Below are 24,883 nucleotides of genomic sequence, written 5' to 3'. Positions count from 1 at the left end.
TGAACAAAAACCAAAGCGAGTGAAAAACTGACCAAGTTAACTAAACTTGTGATTCAGACCAGAGGAACGGAAGTACAGATGTGAAATCATCCGACACTTTAGCACGGAAATATCAGATATGTGTCATTGATAGTAGATGTAAATAGACAGTTGACACACACGCACTGACTGTGAATTTTGCCCTGCAGTGTAAATCCAGCCTAGATTACAAACAGGACATCGGTGGCATGACAGTATTGGTAGCTGTGCTACACCTCATTGTGCTGGCTAAGCTCCTCTGAGACGCTGTTATACTCCGTAGCCCGGGCACTCATGCCCAGGTATTGTTTCAGGAACTCGCTGAAGCGTTTCTGGTTGTTCCACTTGCGCGCCGACTTGCGGATGCCGACGAAGCCGCCATAACGCTTCTGGTAGGACCTGGCGGGCGCCATCAGCTTTCTGTAGCCATGTCGGCCCTTCACAAAGCCGCCAAACCTCTTGGAGACGCTCAGAGCCACGTCACCATCATCAGAGTCCTCATACACATCATCAAAAGACAGGGCATCATGGTTACCCGTGCCCCTTTCTTTCAGTCCCAGTGCTCGGGTCATGTGATCAAACCTCTGCAAACCCAATGGCAGCTCCTCCCCATCTTCCTCCCCCTCGGCAGGAAACAAGACCTCCACTTCCTCCTGAGATCTTTTGGGCAGGGAGGACAGCGACAAGGACCCACGACAGGCATCCCAGGAGGATGCTGGGGAGGCAGAGGCTGCACATTCAAAGAGACATTCCTGGCAGGAAAACAGATGAAAGTATTAACTCTTACTGTTTTGTTTTTTTGGGGCTTTTTTTTTAAATTGCAAAAGTAAGAGACGCCTCAACAATGGAGAGTTAGGAGAAGAACAAGACACACATTGGTTCTTTAGACTTTTTTGTATGTCTTCTTATGACAGACATGTCTACCCAATTTTGAGTAAATTGGTGAAACTGGTGTCATTTTTTTTTTTTTAACTTTTCGAAAATCCTGAAAATTATCATCAAACTTGAATGACAGTCTCAGCTCACATTAGCTGGCATTGGCAAGCGTCAGCATTTGGAGTCATCTGTCGGATTGGCATTCTTGATTCAGATAAGGACTTATTTGGCAATTCCCGGGAAGGAGTTTGTCAACGTCCAAGCCTTGAAATTCACCCAAAATGGCTGCTTCAAACCAAAATGATCAACTTTTTGTTCAATTTCATTGATTGGTTCTTGAGACTATTTCATGCTTCCCGTTATGAGAGACATGTCCACCCAATTTGGTGTGAATCAGTGAAACTAAAAACTGATTTTTCATAATTTTCAAAGGGGTGCTACTAATTGAGTTTTGGGGTGGTTGAGGTAAGGACATATACATGTACATATGCATATACTGTATTACATACACCAGTATACACATGCTTGCAAAACTGGGAAGTGATCAGGGATGTTGAAGCTCCAAAAGAAAAATAAGACGAATAATAAACAAAATGGTTCCAAAAGTGTAATACTAATAATGCTAATAACACTTAGTTTTGATGTGACACGATCAGACAGGTATAAATCTAACAAAAGTGAACAAGATTATATCCCACCAATTGCGTAGTAGAGTTTTATGTGCATTTTGTATGTTGATGACATACCTGACATCCCAACATGGGCTCAATATGGTATCTTGCATAATTTGGCCAAATATATGAAAATTAGCCCCCAACACCATTTTCACCGATTGACACGAAATTAGGTTGACAGTTCTATCCTGATAGGATGTACAAAAAAGTCACCAAGACCCATTTGCCAAATTGAACAGGAAATTGGACATTTTGGTTTGAAGTATCAATTTGGGTGAATTCCTTTGCTCGTACTGGGCCCAAATGAGCCGCAATCAGAAGCAGGTGTCGTCGACAGATCGACAGCACGATAATTCTGAAGCTTTTTTTTGCCACAGCCATCTCATGTGGGTCGAGCATGTTTTACAATGTTTGATGATCATTTTGAGAATTTGCATTGAAAAAAGGGCCTTGAAAAAAAAGGGAAAAAAAGAGCCCCTGACACCAGTTTAAACAATCAACATGAAATGTGGTGGACATGTCTATCATAACAGGCTGCACAAAAAAAAGTCACAAAGACCTATGACCTGAATTGAACAGGAAGTCAGCCATTTTGGTCTGAAGCAATGATTTTGGGCTGTCATTTTCAAACAAATTCCTTCTACAGGGAATTCGCCCAAATGAGCCCCAAACGGAAAATGTATCTGAAACAGACAGCTGAATCTGAATTGCCAAGTTTATTTTTTTCAATATGGGTATAGCATGGTGTCAAAGCTTGATGAACGCTTCAAAGATTCGTCATGAAAACAGGGGTGCGAGGGCCTATTTGTTGCAGCTTTGTTGCAGATATTATGTTTACTGTTGCAGTTGTAGTTTGCATTGCTGTAGAACTATACTGTATCATACTGAGTAGTGTTGTTACGTTCGGGAACGTTTCGTTCAGAAGAACGAATCTTTTTAGTGCACGAACTGAAACGAATCAGTTTAGGAAATGATTCTTTCTTTTAGCTTGGCCGCCGTGAGGCGAGCGAGTCGGCTGGGAGCGGAAACGGAACAGTTGAAGCGTTCAGTCACTCACGACTGAATCTTCGGCGAATGACCAATGAGCAGCCAGCGTGCTGTCGGGGCGGGACTTCATTAAACATACTGCCATGTGATTTGCGATTCGCCAGCGTTGTCACTCACTTCGGCGAATGACCAATGAGCAGCCAGTGTCAGGCAGCTCCGTGCAGGCGGGGGACTTAAGTGAACTGAGTGATTTGTTCAGTGAATTGGTGTACTGAGGAACTGAAGAGTGATTCGTTTCTTGAATTTATCGTTCACGATCCGTTAGACACTAGTGATTTGTTCGTTGAACATCTTCGTTTGTGATCCGCTATGGAGCGATGTACTAGTGCGATGAATGATTCGTTTGCGCAAGGAAGAACGTACTACGCAGTGAACGTACTCATAAGTGATTTTAACCACAAGTCCAGACGTCCTCGCGGGGATAGCTTTCACTAGCAGCTTCAAGCTAACGGCTAATTTTTGAGTCTGTCAATCACACATATTTAAAATAAATGTAAATTAATAATAACTGTATATACGTACACATACATATCATTCCCTCTGGGTCTCTAATGTGATTATTAAAGCTTTTTATTTAATAATAATAATACATTAAACCTATATAGTGCTTCTCAAGACAGAATGTTCGGTAGCTGAGCTCGCTGCACGCATGTTCACGACTCACAACCGAAGCCTTGTGTTCGAGAGCTTGCTGAGAGAGAGCTAGGTAGGTGATAATGTAGCCGAAGTTTATTTATTTAATTTTTTTAAAAAATAATCTCCCCGCCTTTCCTAGTTTACAATACATTACAACAACAATGCACAGTCCTTAGGTGAACGTGTTGAGTGACCATGAACCTCAGGGATGGACCATTAACTGAATGAGGAAGCACTTGAATGGTTTTGTGAAAAAGAACTGAACAATTCGGTGAACGAATCTTTTGTACGAATCATTTTAATGAACTGATTCACATGATTCAGTACACTCAAAAGAACGTCCGTGCCCATCACTAATACTGAGCCCTGTTTGGGTACTTACAACTACTCAATCAAAATCTCAACAATAAACACATACCTCCATTGTCATTAAGTTATAACTGAGCTAAATGCCGCTGTCACAAGGCAGTAAATCATCATTTGTGTCTATACTTCATGTCCTCAGATGTCTTTTCCTTGTCTACTTGTCGAGAGGCACGCACATGTATCCCCGGGAATCAATTAGCCACAACAAATTAGTAAAAGTTAAATGCTAAAAGGCTAATTGGTTGTGTCACATAGAGAAGGAAGTGGAAGGTTTGCCTCTTATCAGCAAATGAAAATTGAGTTTGTCACGAGAAGCTTAACAAATGTGTGCGTGGTTGTATGCAAAATGTGCTCACCATGGTGTTGAAGGTGAGCTCTTTGGGCAGGATGAGACTGCAGGACAGGCAGTCATCCTGACAGTCCGCATGTGCGCCATCAACACAAAGCAGCAGCATCAGGAGCACCACCAGCATCTTCATGATGGTCTGCAGGTCAAATATTAAGCCGTGACAATCTTTAATATATTGGTAGCATTTGAATATTTATTTTTGTTAAAATGATGATTTATTAAACCAAACAGAACAACACAAACCATTTGAGATTCACAATTTTTTTTTTTATTTCATAGTCCTGGACATGTGTGTGCATGGTCACAGAAAAGTCAACCACAAAGACAACGTCCCCAAAAAAATTCCGTGACCCTAGTGAGGAGAAGCGGTATGGAAAATGAATGAATGAATATATTACGAGACTGATGGTGCTAAATTGCAAAACATAGCGTTGCCGTCATTGTGTGTGGGCTGAGCATGGTGACGGAGTTAGCAACACAACAAAAAATAAAAATCTATTAACTCTGCCCCCAAAAATCCAGCCCCTTGAGCCAGTTTCAGACAGTAAATTGCAAAACATTTTAGTTTTTGTCATTGCGTGTGGGTGGAGCATGATGCTGAAGTTTGATGTCTTGCCAATGTTGACCAAAAAAAAAAAAATCCATCCTACAGAGTCAGTTTCAATGAAATTTGGTAGGCATGTCAATCATGAGTAGACCCACAGCAAAGTCTGCACAACTGATGGCCGAAGCGACACATGAAGTCTGCCATTTTGTTTGAAGTGGCCATTTTAGGGTCATATTGGCCATTTAGTCCTTCAACAGTCCTTCAAAGGCAAACTTATCCGAGAGTATCTGCTTGCTACCATGTTTGAACCACACATTATAGACACATTGGTGTGTCTATAATGTTTCCGTCACTGCATGTGTGTAGTGTGGCGGTGAAACTTGAAGATGACCCTGGAGGGACACACATACACACACACACACACACACACACACTTGCTGACATGGCAGTGACTCAACAAACAAGAGGATCAGCCTTTACAAACAAAAATAATATACAGGTATGTGATGAACAATAGACCTTATCAGGCGCAGACATCTTGAATTTTCTCCACCACAAAAAAAACACAAGTGGTGCTAATGACAAAATGACAGAAAAACAGAGGTTCCCGCACTTTATCATAATAATAATTGCTATTGTGTCTTCACTGGAATGCTTTAAAGAGCTAGAATGATATTTGTTAGGGGCAGGAAGTGAAAGATGACATTTATCGACGCAAAACGAGATGAAAAAAGTTTTTTTTGACCTCATTTTAAGTGAATGAGGAAGAAGTGAGTTTTGCACTCATTTAACAAACTCATATCTCCTTTAATTGACGCCTTTAACGCCTCTGGCAACGCCACTGACTCATTGTTTCACACACACAAAGATTCACTCACTCACACATAAATGCATATACTATACATTTAAATAATTGTATAATAATAATTGTAATAATAACATTTCACAATTTAGTTTCATCCATCTGTCTAGAATACCAGGTTCAAATTTGGTACTAATGTGTTAACTGAAGTGTTCTCAACGTATTTGGCAAATGAAGATGATTTCGATTCTGATAATTGGATGAAATCTCTTGAACAATTTACCCTTTGATGGACCACTATAAGAGGCCAAAATGACCAAATAAAGTGTATTTTCAGGTGAGTTTGAGACTTTTTTGTGGGTCTAATGATAGACATGCCTACTTAAATCAATGTTGATAAGTAAACCTAGCTTCTGGGGGTAAATAATAAAAAAAGATCTATGGGTGCTACAAAATTATAAGTAACGGCTAAGTGCAATCAAATTTCTCACTGAATTTAGTCATTTTCGTATGTTACCTAAAACTTAAGTGCCATTTTTTTGGGGTCTTTATTTTGTAGTTGTTCCCATTGCAAATAAGCAACTATGCTGAATTGCTGACGGAATTGAGCTAACAGATCCCGTTGACTGTCAGGTGCTTCCGGGAGCTCCTTGAAAGCAATTAATTTGCATTTAATGAAACGATTAACTGCAAAGTAAACCAGCAAATTAAGCCCATTACTGTCTGTGGTGGTGCAGGACTTGTACGATTACCTACGACCTTCCACTTCCCAAAAAACATCCAATCCACTAAAAGAGTCCTGACAGCTGAAGTCCAAGTCCAGTTGACGTCTATGAAAATATGGGTTGAGTCAAGCGTGAGAAAACAGTACAGTATCTGGAAATGCTCTGATTGAGTACTTTATTTTTCTCAATTATTGCTTTTCTCTCATTAAGAACATGACCGTCTGAAAAAAAATCTCCTATGGCGACCTAAAGCCGGATTATTCATGGGCGACTGAACATACTGCATATTATTATTAACAAACTCTAACTGGACTTGCAACTTTGTGGTGTTTTTTCTCATCGTGTTTCTTTTTTTTGGAATAATTGACCACTCATTTGCATGCAGGGTGCAGAAAGTGTTGGATTATAACCTTGATATTAACACTTAACAGCTCTTGTTATGTAGCAAGTATATGAAGCTAAAACCAGATGTTTACCGACACTATATAAAAAGAGATATGCTTTATGCTGTCTTATGCCAATTAGGATTACCAAAATATTTTTTTGAATGCCAGAATAATGAGAATTATTTTTTTTTAGATGATTTTTCATGACTTTCTTCAAAGTCTGAAGTTTACATACATTTCATTAGTATTTGGTACTATTGCCTTTAAACCATAACTTGGGTCAAACGTTTTGGATGTCCTTCCACAAGTTTCTCACAATAATTGGTATTTTGGAATTTTAGCCCATTCCTCCTGACAGAATTGGTGTAACTGACCACTCCAAAACATTTTACTTTGTAACCAGTTTGGCAGTATGCTTTGTATGCATTGTCCATTTGGAAGACTCATTTGTCCTGAAGCTTTAAATTCCTGGCTGATGTCTTCAGATGTTGCTTCAATATTTCCACATAATGTTTTTCCCTCATGATGCCATCTGTTTTGTGAAGGGCACCAATCCCTCCTGTAAGAAACAACCCACGACATGTTGCGGCCACTAGATAAATTGAAGTTTCATCAGACCACACTGACATGTCTCCAAAAATGAAGGTATTTGTCCCTGTTTGCATTTGCAAACTGTAATCTGGCATTTTGATGTTTCTTTTGGAGTAATGGATTCTTCCTGGCACAGTATTCTTTCAGCCCATGTATGTACCGAACCCGTTTCACTATGGATACTGACACTCTTAACCAGCATCTTATGTTCTTTTGCTTTTGTTCTTGGGTTGATATGCACATTTTGGACCAAAGCAAGTTCAGAACCCGTCTCATTCCTGGGCTGTATGATGGCTGGGCATTCATATGGTGTTTTTACTCGCATATAATTGTTTGAACGGATGAATGTGGCACCTTCAGCCATCTGGAGATTGCACCCAAGGATAAACCGAAGTTGTGAGAGTCCACAGTTCTCTTCCTGATATCTTGGCTGATTTCTTTTGACTTTGCCATGAAGTTACACAAAGAAGCAATGTGTTTTAGGTGCGCCTATAAATACAGCTACAGGTGTGTCTCAAATGAACTCAAACGTTGTCCAAAAATAAATAAACCAATCAGAAGCTTCCAAAGACATGGCATCATAATCTGGGTTTTCTCAAATTGTTAATAAGACAAAAGGCAAGTAATTGTACTGTATATAAACTTGCAACTTTGAAGAAAGTAATGAAAAATTGTCTGAAAATTATCTCATTATTCTGGCATATAGCAAATAGAAATAATTTTCGTAATCCTAATTGACCTAAAACAGTAAAAGTTTAGTCTGATATCATGTCAGATAGGAAACACACGTGTGTTTTTTATATAGTGTATGTAAACTTCTGGTTTCAAATGTATATATGAGGTGTGTCAGAAAGTCAGAAGAAAAGTGTCAGAAAAGTTCCAGAACTGCTATCACAAAAGTTATATTTTAAGTCCAAACTACAAACTCCTTCTCAGTAATCCTCCTGGAGTCTGATGTGTCTTCCCAGCATTCTCTCCCATGTCTTTACTTTGAGAAGGATTCTTCTGTTATCCTCTGCAGCGTCGTTCTTACGGACATCTTAATGTCGTCCAAATCTTCAAAACAGTTCCCCTAGATGAGCCCCTTGAGCTTGGGAAAGAGTGAAAAAAACCACACAAAGCTAGTTCTGGTGAGTAGGGAGGTTTCTTCAGCACTACGATGTTCTTCTCTGCCAGGAACTGTCAGATGATCAGGCCATTGTGAGCAAGCACACTGCCTGTCATAGTGAAGCAGCTTCTCAACCCTGTGGCAAGAACTCGTAGTGGACAATGCCTCACACATCAAAGAGTGCGATTAACATGATTTTGGATTCAGACCTTCTTGCTTTCTTTGGCCTTGGCAATGTTGGATACTTCCACAAAAAGCTCTGGCGTTTGGTCCCTGAGTTGTACTCAATGATCCAAGACTCTCCCTAGCGAGTCTGGTCTCATTGGTCTCATCATCACTCACGCTGGTTATTGCTTGATGACCTAACACAGATGATATCTATATAAAAGCAGATGGAAAAATGTTCAGTGGCGGTAGAGAGCTGAGGCCACAGTTATATACACAAGGGCGATAATATTCAAGGGGAAAACCCGTAGGTTGGATTGGAATCTTTTGTGACGCCAGTCCTGGAACCTTTATGATCCATTCATCCATCCATTTTCTGAGCCGCATCTCTTCACTAGGGTCGCGGGCGTGCTGGAGCCTATCCCAGCTGTCATCGGGCAGGAGGCGGGGTACACCCTGAACTGGTTGCCAGCCAATCGCAGGGCACAAACAAACAAACAACCATTCGCACTCACAGTCACACCTACGGGCAATTTAGAGTCTTCAATTAATGCATGTTTTTGGGATGTGGGAGGAAACCGGAGTGCCCGGAGAAAACCCACGCAGGCACGGGGAGAACATGCAAACTCCCTTTATGATACACCTCATATATATTGTATGTTTCAGTGGCAGGCTGTACATTTGGTAGCTGGGCTTTGGGGATTTAAGCGACCTCCTAATACCGCCTCTATCACGTTGCAATTATTGAAACGATTAATTCTATACAAATGGCAATAGTACACCATCTGAATCAATCTTATAATATGACAAAAACATAATACGATTGAATATAATGCCTAATTGACCTGAGATATTAAATGTATTAACCAGAGCAAATCCCTACAAATCCTACAGTTCTTTATTAGTCGAACTTGCAATATACTAACTTGCTATATATTACCATGGAAATATACAGTATGTATATACAGTGTATATATCGATCCATCCATTTTCTTTACCGATTATCCTAACTAGGGTCGCAGGCTGCTGTAGCCCATCCCAGCCAACCTCGGGCGAGAGGCGCGGTACACCCCAACCGGTCGCCAGCCAATCACAGGGCACATAGAATCAAACAACCATTCACACTCACATTCACACCTACGGGCAATTTATAGTCTTCATTCAACCTCCCATGCATGTTTTGGGGATGTGGGAGGAATCCGGAGTGCCAGGAGAAAACCCAACCAGGCACGGGGAGAACATGCAAACGCCACACAGGCGGGGCCGGGATTTGAACCCCGGTCCTCAGCACTGTGAGGCAGACGTGCTAACCAGTCGGTCACCGTGCGCATATATATACATATATATAGGGCGCTGGAAAGCGTTTATATATATATAGCGCAATATATATATATATATAGGGTGTACCCCGCCTCCTTCCCGATGACAGCTGGGATAGGCTCCAGCACGCCCGCGACCCGAGTGAGGAGAAGCGGTTCAGAAAATGGATGGATGGATGGATGGATATATATATATATATATATATATATATATATCGGCTGAAATAAGTATTTAACAAGTCACCATTTTTCTCATTAAATATATTTCCAAAGGTACTATTGGCATACATACAAAGAAAGTAGAACCAATTATCTCAGAAATTAAGTTGTGAGTAATAATGTGAAATGACACAGGGAAAAAGTATTGAACACACCAACTGGCATTTATTTAATACTTTGTACAAAAGCCTTTGTTTGCAATGACAGCTTCAAGACGCCGCCTGTATGGAGAAACTAGTCACATGCATTGCGCTGGAGTGATTTCGGCCCTTTCTTCCACACAAGCAGTCTTCAAATCTTGAAGGTTCCGTGGGCTTCTTTTATGGACCTTGAGTTTCAGGTCTTTCCATCGATTTTCGATTGGATTCAAGTCAGGTGATTGGCTGGGCCATTCTAGCAGCTTTATTTTTTTTCTTTTTAACCGATTCAGAGTTTCCTTGGCAGTATGTTTTGGATCATTATCCTGCTGAAATGTCCACCCTCGTTTGATTTCCATCATCCTTATAGATGGCAGCAGATTTTTGTCAAGAATGTCTTGGCACATTTGCCCATTCATCCTTCCTTCAATAATGTGAAGTTTACCAGTACCGTTTGCTGAAAATCAGCCCCACACCATCATGTTCCCACCTCCGAACTTCACTGTTGGTATAGTGTTTTTAGGGTGATGTGCAGTGCCATTTCTCCTCTAAACGTGGTGTGCATTATGGCATCCAAACTCAAAATTACATTTTGCTCTCATCAAACCAGACTATATTCTCCCAGTATTTAACTGGCTTGTCCAAATGTTGTTCAACAAACATTAAACAAGCTTTGATGCTTCTTGCGTGATGAGCATGCATACAGGCTGTGGCAGCGGCGTACATTACTCTTCAGGTCTTTTTGAAGCTCTCCACAGGTGGTCCTTGGCTCTTGGAAACTCTTCTGATTATTCTTTGCACTCCTCTGACACAAATCTTACGAGGAGCACCTGTTCGAGGAAAGTTTATGGCGGTATGATTGGCTTGCCACTTATGTATTATGGCCCCAATTGTGCTCACTGGAACGTTCAGAAGCTTAGATATGTGCCTGGAACCAATGTCTTCGTTATGTTGTGCAACAATTAGTTTGCAATGGTCTTGAGACAACTCTCTGCTCTTACCTATCATGAGATGTGTCTTGACTCACACCTTGGCAATGAGACATTTTTGTAGGCCATCAATTAGGACTGAACCAGCTGATATTCATTTGCACTGACAAGGAGCTGGATTGCTGTTTGATCATTGATAGATTTTAGGTGTTGTCTTGGCTTTCCATGCCTTTTTGCACCTCCCTTTCTTCATGTGTTCAATACCTTTTCCCCTGTGTCATTTCACATTTCTGCACACAACTTAATTTCTGTACTTATTTGTTCTACTTTCTTTGTATGTATAGATTACTTGGGTTGTTCTCAACATCTGATGAAATTGTCACGTCAGTAGCACCTTTGGAAATATATTTAATGAGAAAAATTTCAGCCACTGTAAATCATCAGCATTAACACAAACAAGCCTATAAAGAAGCACAATTTGTCTCAAAACTAAAGCCTAGCAACTTCACTTTATCTGTCAGGCCCACTCAAAAACATTCTCATCTCTTTTGTTTTAACTATTGATAACTGACTGGCCAATCCATATCACCTATCAGCTTGAATGAAATGCTAATTGGCGCCCACTCATGCTCATCAACGCTGTCACTCATTGACTTCCACCACAAGAGCACATTAAGCGTGTGCCCGACCCCAAAGAATGGTTAAAGTTGCTCAGTAATCTTATACAGACACCGTAAGCTAAATCCGATTCTCCTATTCAATGTGTCTGATCACCTTGGGTCAATCAATGGAGGTGGACACACACGTACACACACACACAGGTGATGTTTAAAAGACGTAACTGCCAGCCCATTTCATCCAGTCAAAAGTAGGAAGAAAATCATTAGCGGAAAAAACTCGATAACAACAATGGTGACTAGAGGAAAGCGGTGAGTCACACTTGAAGCACTGTTATTATCAATCTATCCATTCTCTGTACAGCTTTTCCTGATGATGGTCGCGGGTGTGTTGGAGCTCATCCTAGCTGACATTGGGCGTGAGGCAAGGGGTAAACCCTAAACTGGTTGCCAGCCGATCGCAGGGCACATAGACAAACAACCATTCACACTCACGGACAATTCTGACTCTTCAGTTAACCTACCATGCATGTTTTTGCAATGCAATGCAAAGGTTGTAGATAAGCCTTTCACTTTTGAACATTCTTAGTTGTCATATACATTGCAGCATGATCATCATAGAAGGGGGATCCCTCCGTCTGTGATCGCTTCCCTAAGTTTCTCCTTTTTCCTCCAAAATGGATTATCTCTGAGTGGTTTTATGCCCGGAAGGGGGGTTAGACTTAGGGATGTCATTGATTTTTGGGCTTGTGGTGCCCTGTGAGACTCTTTTGTGATTAAGGGCTATATAAAAATACTTGACTAGACAAATTGAACGGTTAAACAATAAAGCACCCGAGTGTAAAAATATTTTGTAGTTTATCACAATTGCAAAACACCTTTCTCGAAAGCTCAACCCATTTTCTCAAAACCATAAACACGAACCTAAAAATTCAAACAACATAGACAAAATCTCGGACTCTTCCGACAACACCAAACTATTGCCTCAAGACAGACTTGAAGTCAATTAAAATGAAAAATACTACTGAACAGTCACTACACACAACGATCAGATCATAAAGCTGCAGAAATATTTTTTATTGTTCAAAATAGAAATACATTTTGGAAAACAAAACAAAAAAATCCTGTATAGTTTATATATATATATATATATATATATATATATATATATATATATATATATATATATATATATATATATATATATATATATAGTAACAGGCCAACAAGTATAACAGTATGTTGATGTATTGGAACACATTTTTATGTATAGGACTGTATAGGGTCATTATGTAAACATGTAATGAAAAAAAGCATGCTTAGTTTGGGCTGTGCTCACTGGATTACCGCTTCCCTCATTGCCAAACTGGACAAGAGCATGGTATACGTAAGGTGGCTGTATTTCATCTGAAATGCATAATTGTTTGTTGTCTTATACCTCCTCTCTCTCCGTTTCCTCCTCAACCACCTCTTACTCTGCCTCTTTCTGTTTCTATCCATAGTGGAAGTACATCAATGAGGGCTCCCTGAACTGCCTCCTAATGGCTTCTTCACAATATTAGCCAGAAGTGTGATCAATTTTGAGTTGCTATGTTTATGTTGAGAGACCTGTGCTTTATTTCAGTTTCACTTTTGCTACCTGTGCTTACCATAACACAAGTGCACCAGAGTGCAAAATGTGTTTTAGTGGGTGAAAATATGTTTGCAATTTGCATCTAACTAGATGAAAAGTGCATAGAATTCTATCAAAAGAGTGATGAATTAAATAAGTGGGTTCAGGCAATATCTTATATCTAGTGTTTTAGCAATTGAGAAATACTGTAACCCATGTTTCTTAGGATATTAGGATGTAAAAATGAACCTTTCGTGATGCATAGTGATGGCATAATATAAAGGTTTTAGATAGGCCTTGCACTTCTTAACATTCTTACTTGTCTCATACTGTACTGTTAATTGTCTTAACTACGTTAAAACAATAAAGCACCTGTTTATTAGGATATTTGGAAGCATTTTTTGCAAAAACAAATCGTCTGTGATGCATAGTAAAGCCTAACGCGATGGTTGTAGATGGGTTTGCACTTTTTAACATTCCTTATTAGTTGTCACAAATGTTAAAACAATAACGAACTCGGGTAAAAAAAAAAAAAAAAAAAAAGGTTGACCCCTGTTTATTAGGTTTTTAGGATGTAAAAAAAATAAAATCTTCCGTGATACATAGTGAAGGCCAAATGCAAAGGTTGTAGATGAGCTTTACACTTTTTGACATCCTTACTTCTAACACACATTAAAATTAGAAAGCACATGGGTGTACAAATATGTTAACCCCTGATTATGAGGTCATTAGGATGTAAAAACAAACCTCTCATGTTGCATAGTAAAAGTGTAAAGGTTGCAGATGGGCATACTGTATGTTAAAACAATAAAGCACCCGGGTGTAAAGAGAAGTTAACCCCTGTTCATGAAGATATTAGTATGTAGAAAACAATTGTTGTTGATGGGCCTTTTGCACTTTTTAACATTCTTATTGTTAAAACAGCAACTAACCTGAGTATAAAAAGAAGATAACCATAATGAACAGTAAAAACGTGAAAACAACTGAACTGTTAACTTTGCATTGAATGTGATTGCTCTTCTTCTTCTCTGACGTCTCACCACACATGACATAAATGCTTGTTTTACAACAGCTCTTTTGTAAGCCAATACAAGAAGGCCCACCAGTGGGATAAATACAGTCCATCCTCCTGGTCCACGCCCCCCGGTACAAAGGGATGCACAGGTACCCTGTCGTTTCGGGAACATTGCCTGCTTGGATTAACGCTGCGCATTCACCGCCGCATTCATGCCAGCATCCTGGTGTGTGACCTGTGACTGCACACTACTACTTCATTCTGCTTCCATCCTACCCTTACAATCTTTAGTGGACGTGGTCTCTGAAGGGGTCTTTGATGTTTTCCCATTTTTGTCCATCTCATGTGGACTATGTAGCTTTTACACAGATAAACTTTTACACAGGGACACTGCAAATTTATAATTTCTACAGCTTTATTATCTAATTATTGTGTTTTCCATTGTTCTATGTAGTGTGCAATGACAGATCAGTGGTGTTTTTCATTTTGATTGACTCGGGAGCTGTTTTGAAGCAGTCGTTTGGTTTCGCAGGAAGAGTCACAGGTTTTGTGAATGTAATTTGAATTTTTAGATTTGTGTTAAAGGTTTCGAGAAAATGGGCGGAGGTTTCAAGGAATGAGTTGAAGCAATTGTGCAATTCATGCTAAAATCTGTGTGTGTGTGTGTGTGTGAGAGAGAGAGAGAGAGAGAGAGAGAGAGAGAGAGAGAGAGAGAGAGAGAGAGAGAAAGAGACTGTGCAGTGTGTACGTGAATAACGAGCTCCTTTGCATGCTTTGGTACAAGCGATCACAACGAGTTGTTGACAGAAAGCTTGAGCCATGGTATGTTTATCCATGTGGTCCAAGCACTGATGGATTAATTAATTGATTGTGTGTATTGGTTCAGACAATAGGGTTTTGTGTTTTAGCAATTGAGAAATACTGTAAGCTTTTTGTGTGTGTGTTGAAGCCATTTGAGGTATTAAAATAATCTAAATCACTGCTATAAATCACTACTAAATATCTATACAATAACACAAACTATATTTACCCCTCCTTGAGCCGTCACCTTATTGTGGTGGAGGAGTTTGTGAGTCCAAATGATCCTAGGAGCTAAGTTGTCTGGGGCTTAATGCCCCTGGCAGGGTCACACCTAGGACCAAACAGGTCCTAGGTGAGGGACCAGACAAAGCACGGCTCAAAGACCCCTTATGATGACGGACAAACAATGGACTCAGGTTTCCCTTGCCAGGACGTGGGTCACCGGGGCCCCCTTCTGGAGCCAGGCCTGGAGGTGGGGCTTGAAGGCGAGCGTTTGGTGGCCGGGCCTGCACCCATGGGGCCCGGCCGGGCACAGCCCGAAAGGGTAACGTGGGTCCCCCTTCCCATGGGGTCACCACCTGTGGGAGGGGCCATAGGGGTCGGTGCAGTGCGAGCTGGGCGGTGGGCGAAGGGGGGGACGTTGGCGATCTCATCCCCGGCTACAGAAGCTGGCTCTAGGGACGTGGAATGTCACCTCTCTGGCAGGGAAGGAGCCCGAGCTGGTGTGTGAGGTCGAGAAGTTCTGACTAGATATAGTCGGACTCGCCTCCACACACAGCTTGGGCTCTGGTACCAGTCCTCCCGAGAGGGGTTGGACTCTCTGGAGTTGCCTACGGTGAGAGGGGCCGAGCAGGTGTGGGTATACTTATTGCCCCCCAGGAAATTCTGGTCCGGGCTCTCCCTTAGAGATAGGGTGAGAAGCTCGGTCATCCGGGAGGATCTCAGAGTAGAGCCGCTACTCCTCCACATCGAGAGGAGCCATATGAGGTGGCTGGGGCATCTGATTCGGATGCCTCCCGGACGCCTCCCTGGTGAGATGTTTTGGGCACGTCCCACCGGGAGGAGACCCCGGGGACGACCCAGGATACGCTGGAGAGACTACGTCCTTTGGCTGGCCTGGGAACGCCTCGGGATCCCCCCGGAAGAGTTGGATGAAGTGGCTGGGGAGAGGAAAGTCTGGGCGTCCCTGCTAAAGCTACTGCCCCCGCGACCCGACCTCGGCTAAGCGGTAGAAAATGGATGGATGGATATATTTATTAATATAGAGGACGGAGTCACAGCAGGAAGTCATATACTGTACTAACTTAATTTTGATTGTCAGTTTTCATAACAAATGCACAAAGGAGGCAATACTACAGTGTAAAGTGGATAATTATACTGTATAATGGAAATAAATGTAATTTTTTTGGAGATTTTATTATATTTATTACAATTATTTGTGCCAATAATAACAGGTTTTTTTAAACTCTCACTTGTACTTTTACTTATGGAGTAATTATTACTTATTTTCAAATGATTTATTGCTTTAATAATACATCTAAACTTTTCTTTTGTATTTTATATTTTACATTGTACATACTATACAGTATATTACTAATAAAAATAACATATTGGGGCACATTATATATTTTATTGATATATTTCATGATAAATATTCATGACTAAAAACTGCATGTGTCAAAATTGACAACAAACCTCCTCTAATAACGCAATGGGACCTTAACGGTGATTCATGAGCCCCTTTGTTGAAATACTAAGATCCCGAATGACACATTAAGTCCAAATGGGGTCATCCACATCAGCGGAGCTCTAAGTGGGAACAAGTTTCACCGTGCAGTGATTACCCAGCATGCCTTGCTTCTGACATGCATGAATAAATGAACCAATCCAGTCTGATAAAATGCTAAAATAACACCTCTATCCTCCACCCACCCTGGCCCGTTTACTCCTACCTGTGTTTGGGCGACAATCCTCAGGGTGGGGTCCCTCGGGTGCAGGCTGGAAGATGTAAGTTTCCTCTTTAAGCGGCGGTGTTTGTGGATATGTGGAGGATGCAGATGAGCACTTTTATAGGGAGAAGCACCCACCCCTCAACCCCCACCCACCCTCCTCACTGCCCATCGCCATCACTTGCTACCAATCACCCTCTTCTGCCGATTCCCTCTCTCGTCTCCTTCAAACTCCTCAGGCAAAGAGAATACAGCCAGATGCACACACAAAAATAATAGCGTTGTAGTGTAATTTAAAAAAAAGCTCTAAATCCATAGAATAGTATAAGCACTGTTTTTAGTGCTGTTTCACGTCTGGATTACATTTCTCTCAACAAACTCAACCTTTTATTGTTGAAACTTCAAGATTTGGCTCTCCTGTGAATCGCTGAACAAATATTTAGTCGTATAAGTATTCACATCTGTGTCGCATTTTTCTTGACAAACTTAAAGATATACTGATCAACTTTAAGATTATGCCTTCCAGAGAATCACTGAACTCATATTATAAGCACTGTTTCAGAGAACTGCTTCACATGTGTTGCATTTTTTCTGTGCAAATTTAAACACTGTTAAAAAATAAGATGTTATAGCCTGTAGATCATTTAGTTGTATAATCACTGTTCATAAGTACTGCTTCATATCTGTGTTGCATGGGGTAGACCAGCTTAATAGAGGTGCCTCTTGACAAACTCAAACATTTAATGTATAAATTTGAATGTGTTGCTTTCCTGTCAATCACTGAAATCATATTTGGCTGTATAAGCAGTGTTTCAGAGAACTGCTTCACATCTGTGTTGCAGTTTTCTTGACAAACTCAACCAATTAGTGTGTAACCTTGAAGATTTTGTGCTCTGTGAATCTCTGAACTTATATTTAATTGTATAAGCACTGTTTCTGAGAATTGCTTCACATCTGTGTTGCATTTTGTTCAAGAAACTCTAACCACCAGACTATATATTTGCATATTTTGCTACACTGAGACTGACTGAAATAATATTTGTTTTTATGAAAAGAAAAAAGGGATTGACATCCGTGTTGCATTTTTCTTTACCATCTTAACATTTGCTGTGTAAAATGAAAGATGCTTGAAAATTGAGCTTGAATGACATGAAATATATGAATATTGTTGTTTGAGAAGACAACCAAAATGAGTCTACAATGATGAGTGGTAATTGCTGTCATTTACAGTTTCGCTATCAGCCATTTCCCCTGGGGAGGAAATCTTAATGAGTATTTAATTAATGACGTGGAATCATTTATGAGTCCAATATACTCACTAGATCAGAGACGAGCGCGATACAGCGACGTTTCACTCCAATGTTTCATCTGTTATCAGCCAGTTTCCTCGTCAAAACTCCTTGTCACGGCTATGTTACAGGCATGAATTTTCCTAATTATGAATAAGCTAGCTGGAGCAAGCTACGTAATGCCAACTACAACTCCAATTCCAATGAAGTTGGGACGTTGTGTTAAACATGAATAAAAACAGAATACAATGATTTGCAAATCATGTTCAACCTATATTAAATTGAATACACTACAAAGACAAGATATTTAATGTTCAAACTGATAAACTGCATTTCTTTTTTAGAAAATAATCATTAACTTAGAATTTTATGGCTGCAACATGTTCCAAAAAAGCTGGGACAGGGTCATGTTTACCACTGTGTTACATTACCTTTTCTTTTAACAACATTCAATAAACGTTTGGGAACTGAGGACACTAATTGTTGAATCTCTGTAGGTGGAATTCTTTCCCATTCTTGCTTGATGTGCAGCTTCAGCTGCTCAACAGTCCGGGGTCTCCGTTTTACGCTTCATAATGCGCCACAATTTTCAATGGGAGACAGGTCTGGACTGCAGGCAGGCCAGTCTAGTACCCGCACCCTTTTACTACGAAGCCACGCTGTTGTAACATGTGCAGAATGTAGTTTGCCATTGTCTTGCTGAAATAAGCAGGGGCGTCCATGAAAAGACGTTGCTTGGATGGCAGCATATGTTTCTCCAAAATCTGTATGTACCTTTCAGCATTAATGGTGCCTTCACAGATGGGTAAATTACCCATGCCATTGGCACTAACACAGCCCCATACCATCACAGATGCTGGCCTTTGAACTTTGCATCCATAACAGATTGATTAAAAATGATAATTATTATTAATTATAGCAAAATATAAAGACAAAATCATCATTTTAGTAAATGATTATGAAATATGATGAAAGTGATTTAAAAATAAAAAAAACATAATTATTTCTTAAAATGCAGATATTTGTCTTTAAATTACTAAATACAGACGATTTTCTTTTTTTTTTTTAACCTGTCCTGTTCAGCTGCATGGCCGTAGAGAATGGTGAATCTGTATGCCTTTTGTGCTGGAACAGTTTTGCTGTGCAACAGAGGAGTTTGAATTACTCCCTCTGCTTATTTTTAATTTTTTAAATTATTCTGATGATTATTGAAAATAGACTTTTAGGGGACAGACAGAGGGACAGAACGGACAAAGGGGTTAGGGGTGTGAACCCCAGCAGAACAATGTTTAGACAGTCTAGATATTTGAGCACAAGTAACGTTACAACAGTCAAATCGTGTCAGTGTATGGAGTTGCTGAGCCGGCACATTGAGGAAGGGTTTGCCCGGCTCCCTATACCCGCAAGGGGCCCCAGGAGTCAAGCCAAGAGAAATGTATGTGAATACCTACCACCCACCCTATTACTATGGGTACCAGGTCCCCGACTGGCAATCATTATCCCTCTACCGTGCTTGTGTGTGGTGGGATGTCGTGCATTAAAATTCGGGAGATTGGTGAGGGTGAGGTGAGACAGTCACGGGGCAACTGATGACTCGCAACCGTCACCCCACCCAAAGGATGTGCGAATGTATGTGATGCATTAAAAATCTGCGGTGGAAAGGCATGGCGGGCCATAGAGCAGGCCGGGGTGCCGCCGTAACACCTGGCCGAGTGTCCTCCCCAGCCTGACATTGACATCCCCCCACTGACGGGTGTATGATGCATTAAAACTGGAGGACCGGCAGGATAGAGAAGGGAAGAGGGGGGCGACCAGACCAGAGACCAGAACAGATGTGCCAGTACCGGTCCAGTGTCTGCCCCATCATGCCTCGTGCCAGCCCCCCAGGGGACTCTAAATGAGAGATGATTGTGCCCAATGTGCACAATATGTACAGTGTGAATAATAAAAATGTGCAGAGTGAGTAAAGTAAGAGGCTAAAATCCTCAGAGAATTCCACAGAGATAAGGAGGGTAGCCCCTCCACATCCCGTTTTGTGGGAGTAGTTCCACTATTGTCTGCACAAAAACGGGTAGTTCTAGAGCAATCACGTGTGTTGTGAATCCTTTTAGGATTGTTATTCTTGCTTTACAGTATTGAAGGAAGTTACTACCTCTAATTTGAAATTATTGGAATAAGCTTTCACGTGATATGAATGCATTATTTTTTAATAAGTGGTGTAGGCGGTCAATTCCCCTTTGTTCCCATGTGCTACAGTGAAGGGGTATTTTGTCAATCTCAAAATCGGGATTGTGACAGATTGGAGAGGAATGATGTGGTGCTTACTGAGATTGTGTGGTTTCTAGACTTTTTCACCAAACTGATAAAGTGCCTGCAATAATTGGATTCTTAAAACAATTGTGGCATTTGAGACTTGTGCTGATAAATGGGAGGTCTGAAACATACATTCGACATTATTGCTGGGGCTGCGTCCTTTATTAAATCCTGTTTGGTCACAATGTATTATCGACGCGAGAATTTTTTCTAGTCTGTTGGCTAAAGCCTTAGAAATGATTTTGATGTCCGTATTAATTAGTGACAGCGGACGGTAATTAGCTGTATGAGTGGGGTCTTTCCCTGGTTTCAGCAGTAGTTTTATTGTGTTCATATGACTTCTAATTAGGCCTTTATCTTTTCTCTCTGTCACTGGTCTGAAAAATACTGGTTATAGTATAGACAGAAATGTTTATAAAACATTCACACAAACTTCAGGCAATGATGGAAAATCCATCATTGCCTGAAGCTCTACGTGTTGGCATATCGTTAAAGGCCTTATGCAATTCTGCGAGGGTAAATCGGCATCTAAAAACTCTTTACTTTCTGAAGTTAAGGGTTAGGTTATTATGTATGTTATTGACAAAAGCTTCAGTGTCATTTTTATTGGGCTTATTGTGGGATAAATATAAACTACTGTAGTAGTTGTAGAATATATCGTTAATATCCTGTGGTGATTGAGTAAGTTTGCGATTTGAATCTTGTATGGTTGATGTTAGTGTTTTTTTCTTTGTTACGTTGAAGTTGATTTGCGAGAAATTTTCCTGATTTATTATTGTGCTCAAATTTAGTGTATATTAGCTGTTGTAATAGCAACTCAGTTCTTTTTGATAATATGCAATCAAGTTGTTGTCTAGTATTATAAACGTGGTTCCTAAGTAGGTATTTATTGGATATATTTTCTGTAAATTGTTTGATTTTCATCTCCAATTCACTTTCTAATTTTTGTTCTTGTTTTTTCTTTTAGGAAGAGTATTACATTATTTTGCCTCTAATAAGAGCTTTCCCTCTTTCCCAAAGTAAGGATGGAGATATAGTTGTGGAATCATTCATATCTATCTTTCCATTCCTTCCTTACAAATATATCGAACTCTGGATCTATCAGTAGAGAAGTATTAAAAATGACAGGTTGGAGACGGTATCATATTTGATTCAAGTTTGAGGCAGAGAGAATTGGAGCATGATCGCTGATTATTATTGGATGCATTTTGGAAGTACTGTTTTGAGCAGCTGAGTTATTTGTAAGAAAGTAGTCAATTCTAGAGAAGGAGTAGTGCACTGAAGAAAATAACCATAAAATCTTGTATGATTTTTTTACTCTCCATTTTTCAGCACGTCCAAAATTGTGCACATATTCATCTGATAATCGGGAAGACTGTGATTGTTTGGTATTTTTTTAAAATTTGAGATTAAGGACTATATTAAAAGCGCCACCTATAATAATTGTTGACTTAACTGACAAATTGGTCAGATGTGAAAAAGGTGTGTGAATAAAAGCTGGATCATCAATATTAGGGCCGTATACATTAACTAATGTGTATGATTTGTTAAATATAGTTGACTGGACAATTATGTATCGGCCTTCTGGGTCAATTATTGTACTATTTAGTGTAAAAAGTAGTTAATTATAAATTAGTATTGAGACTCATTTTTGCTGTTTTAGCAAGCTGAAAAAGTCTGACTGAAATAAAAATCGTAGAGGTAATTTTCTTCTGATTTGGACAAACAGGTTTCTTCTATAAAAAAGAGATCCGTTTTTAATTGTGTGATATAATCCATAATCTTAATTCTTTTTGCCTGTGAATGAATACAATTTACATTCCATGAAACAAAAGTTATGCTTGACATATTAATGATAAGTCACTAATGGTGTAGTGATACATTCGGCAGACTTTGGTGGGGGCAGCGTGGGTTCAATTCCCACTCAGTGACGGTGTGAATGTGAGTGCGAATGTTTGTCCGTGTCTCTATGTGCCCTGTGACTGACTGGCGACCAGTTCAGGGTGTAGTCCGCCTTTTGCCTGAAGTCAGCTGGGATAGGCTCCAGTGCCCTGCAACCCTAACCAGGATAAGCGGTGTTGAGAATGGATGGATATTAATGATAAGTGTACAATTGTTAGAAGTGAATGTGGAACAATCTGTGTGAGTGTATCTTCAATACGCGAGTGGGAAGAATCTGAGAATTATCTATCTAATTGGAGGGGTTGGAGGGGTTTTATGTACTGTATAAAGGCTATCCCCGCAGGTAGGACGTGGCCTAGAGGTGAAAGAGAACTTCTGGAAGGTGCTAGACAAAGTAGTTCTGAGCATCCCACACAGAGAGAGAGTCGTGATTGTTGCAGATTGTAATGGACATGTTGCTGAAGGAAACAGGGGTGATGAAGAAGTAATGGATAAGTTTGGCATCCAGGAAAGGAATTTGGAGCGAGAGATGGTGGTAGACTTGGAAATTGAAAAAGGATGGAAATGGCTGTAGTAAACACTTTCTTCCAGAAGAGGCAGGAACATAGGGTGACCAAATAGAGTGGAGGTAGAAGCATGCAGGTAGATTACATCTTGTGCCGACGATGTCATCTGAAGGAGGTTACTGATTGTAAGGTAGTGGTAGCAGAGAGTGTGGCTAGGATGGTGGTGTGTAAGATGACTCTGGTGGTGGGGAGGAAGATTAAGAAGACAAAGGTAGAGCAGACAACCGTGTGGTGGAAGCTGAGAAAGGAAGAGTGTTGTGAGGCTTTCCGAGAAGAGGTGAGACAGGCACTCAGTGCACAGGAGGAGCTTCCAGAAGACTGGTCACTACAGCAAAGGTGATCAAAGAGACAGGTAGGAGTATTTTGGTGTATACCTGGTGTATTTTCTGGTAGGAAAGGGGAGAAGGAGACTCGGTGGTGGAACTTCAAAGTACAGGAAATCATACAAGGAAAGAGGTTAGCTAAGAAGAAGTGGGACACTGAGAGGACTGAGAAATGAATACACGGAGATGCAACGTAGGGTGAATGTAGAGGTGGCAAAGGCCAAACAAGAGGCATATGATGACATGTATGCCAGGTTGGACACTAAAGAAGGAGAAAGAGATCTCTACAGGCTAGCCAGACAGAGGGAGAGAGATGGGAAGGATGTGCAGCAGGTTAGGGTGATCAAGGATAGAGATGGGAATGTTTTGACTGGTGCCAGTAGTATGCTGGATTGATGGAAATAATACTTTGAGGAGTTGATGAATGAGGAAAATCAGAGAGAAAGAAGAGTACAAGAAGCAAGTGTGGTGGACCAGGAAGGAGCAATGATTGGTAAAGGGGAAGTTAGAAAGCCACTAAAGAGCATGACAAATGAAAAAGGCAGTTAGTTGACATATCTGTGGAGGTATGGACGCATCTCTGACCAGTTTGTTCGACAGAATTGTAGCGGTTTAGAATATGCCTGAGGAATGGAGGAAAAGTGAGCTGGTGCCCATTTTTAAGAACAAGGATGATGTGCAGAGCTGTGAGAACTATAGAGGAATAAAGTTGATGAGTCACACAATGAAGTTATAGGAAAGAATAGTGGAGGCTAGACTCAGGACAGAAGTGAGTATTTGCGAGCAACAGTATGGTTTCATGCCGAGAAAGAGTACCACAGATGCATTATTTGCCTTGAGGGTGTTGATGGAGAAGTACAGATAAGGTCAGAAGGAGCTGCATTGTGTCTTTGTAAATCTAGCGAAAGCCCATGACAGAGTACTGTTCCGGGTCTAGGGGAAACCCAGAACATAATCTGATCTGATTCTTCCCGTCTTCCCGCTCCCAAGTAAGGCCAAGGCCCACCAAGTCACACGGTTTACATCCATCCATCCATTTTCTGAGCCGCTTCTCCTCACTAGGGTTGCGGGCGTGCTGGAGCCTATCCCAGCTATCATCGGGCAGGAGGCGGGGAACACCCTCAACTGGTTGACACGGTTTACAATGTTTATTAAATCTTCAGAAGGAGAAATATGTCAGCACAACAAACAAAACAACCCTATCTGTCTGTTCTCAAAACAAAGATGAAAAATGAAAGACTCCCAAAAAAATAACAGTCATGAGCAATAGAACACAAAACAACCAAACATGGTCGTAACAGTACCATAAAGGAACTGTGGTACTGCATGTGGAAGTCTGTAGTGGCAGAAAAGTATGTTAGAATAGTACAGGACAGGTATGAGGGCAGCAGCAGCAGAAGAAGAAGAATAATCACCTTTTATTGTCATGAACATGCATGCATGTACACGAAATTTGTTCTCTCCATTTAAGCCATCACAGTGAACACATACACATGTTAGTGGAACACACTGGAGCAGGGGGCAGCTGAAGCGCCCGGGGAGCGAACAGCGGTGACGTGTGCTGTAGGTATGACAGAGGAGTTTAAAGTGGAGGTGGGACTG

The 24,883-nt window shown here is 40.7% G+C and overlaps 1 protein-coding gene across 2 annotated transcripts in view; it reads right to left on the bottom strand.

Annotated features, from left to right (window-relative positions):
* Positions 1-248: 248 nt before the first annotated feature.
* The window catches only part of LOC133415711 (prepronociceptin-like), a 43,919-nt gene continuing 19,284 nt past the window's right edge, over positions 249-24,883 (bottom strand). Inside the window, exons 1-3 of one of the 2 annotated variants that reach the window (XM_061702017.1) lie at positions 16,892-16,953; positions 3,974-4,102; positions 249-770 (exon numbers count right to left, since the gene is read on the bottom strand). In XM_061702017.1, coding sequence (XP_061558001.1) covers positions 249-770; positions 3,974-4,096 — 645 coding nt within the window. In that variant the 5' untranslated portion in view covers positions 4,097-4,102; positions 16,892-16,953. Of the gene's footprint in view, positions 771-3,973; positions 4,103-16,891; positions 16,954-24,883 lie in introns of those variants that run through there. The other variant, XM_061702006.1, reaches the window with a different exon arrangement.

Source organism: Phycodurus eques, chromosome 2 (assembly GCF_024500275.1).
Source record: "Phycodurus eques isolate BA_2022a chromosome 2, UOR_Pequ_1.1, whole genome shotgun sequence".
Taxonomy (NCBI): domain Eukaryota; kingdom Metazoa; phylum Chordata; class Actinopteri; order Syngnathiformes; family Syngnathidae; genus Phycodurus; species Phycodurus eques.
The sequence above is the reverse complement of the archived record's forward strand: the minus strand, read 5'-3'. Positions and strand labels throughout refer to the sequence as shown.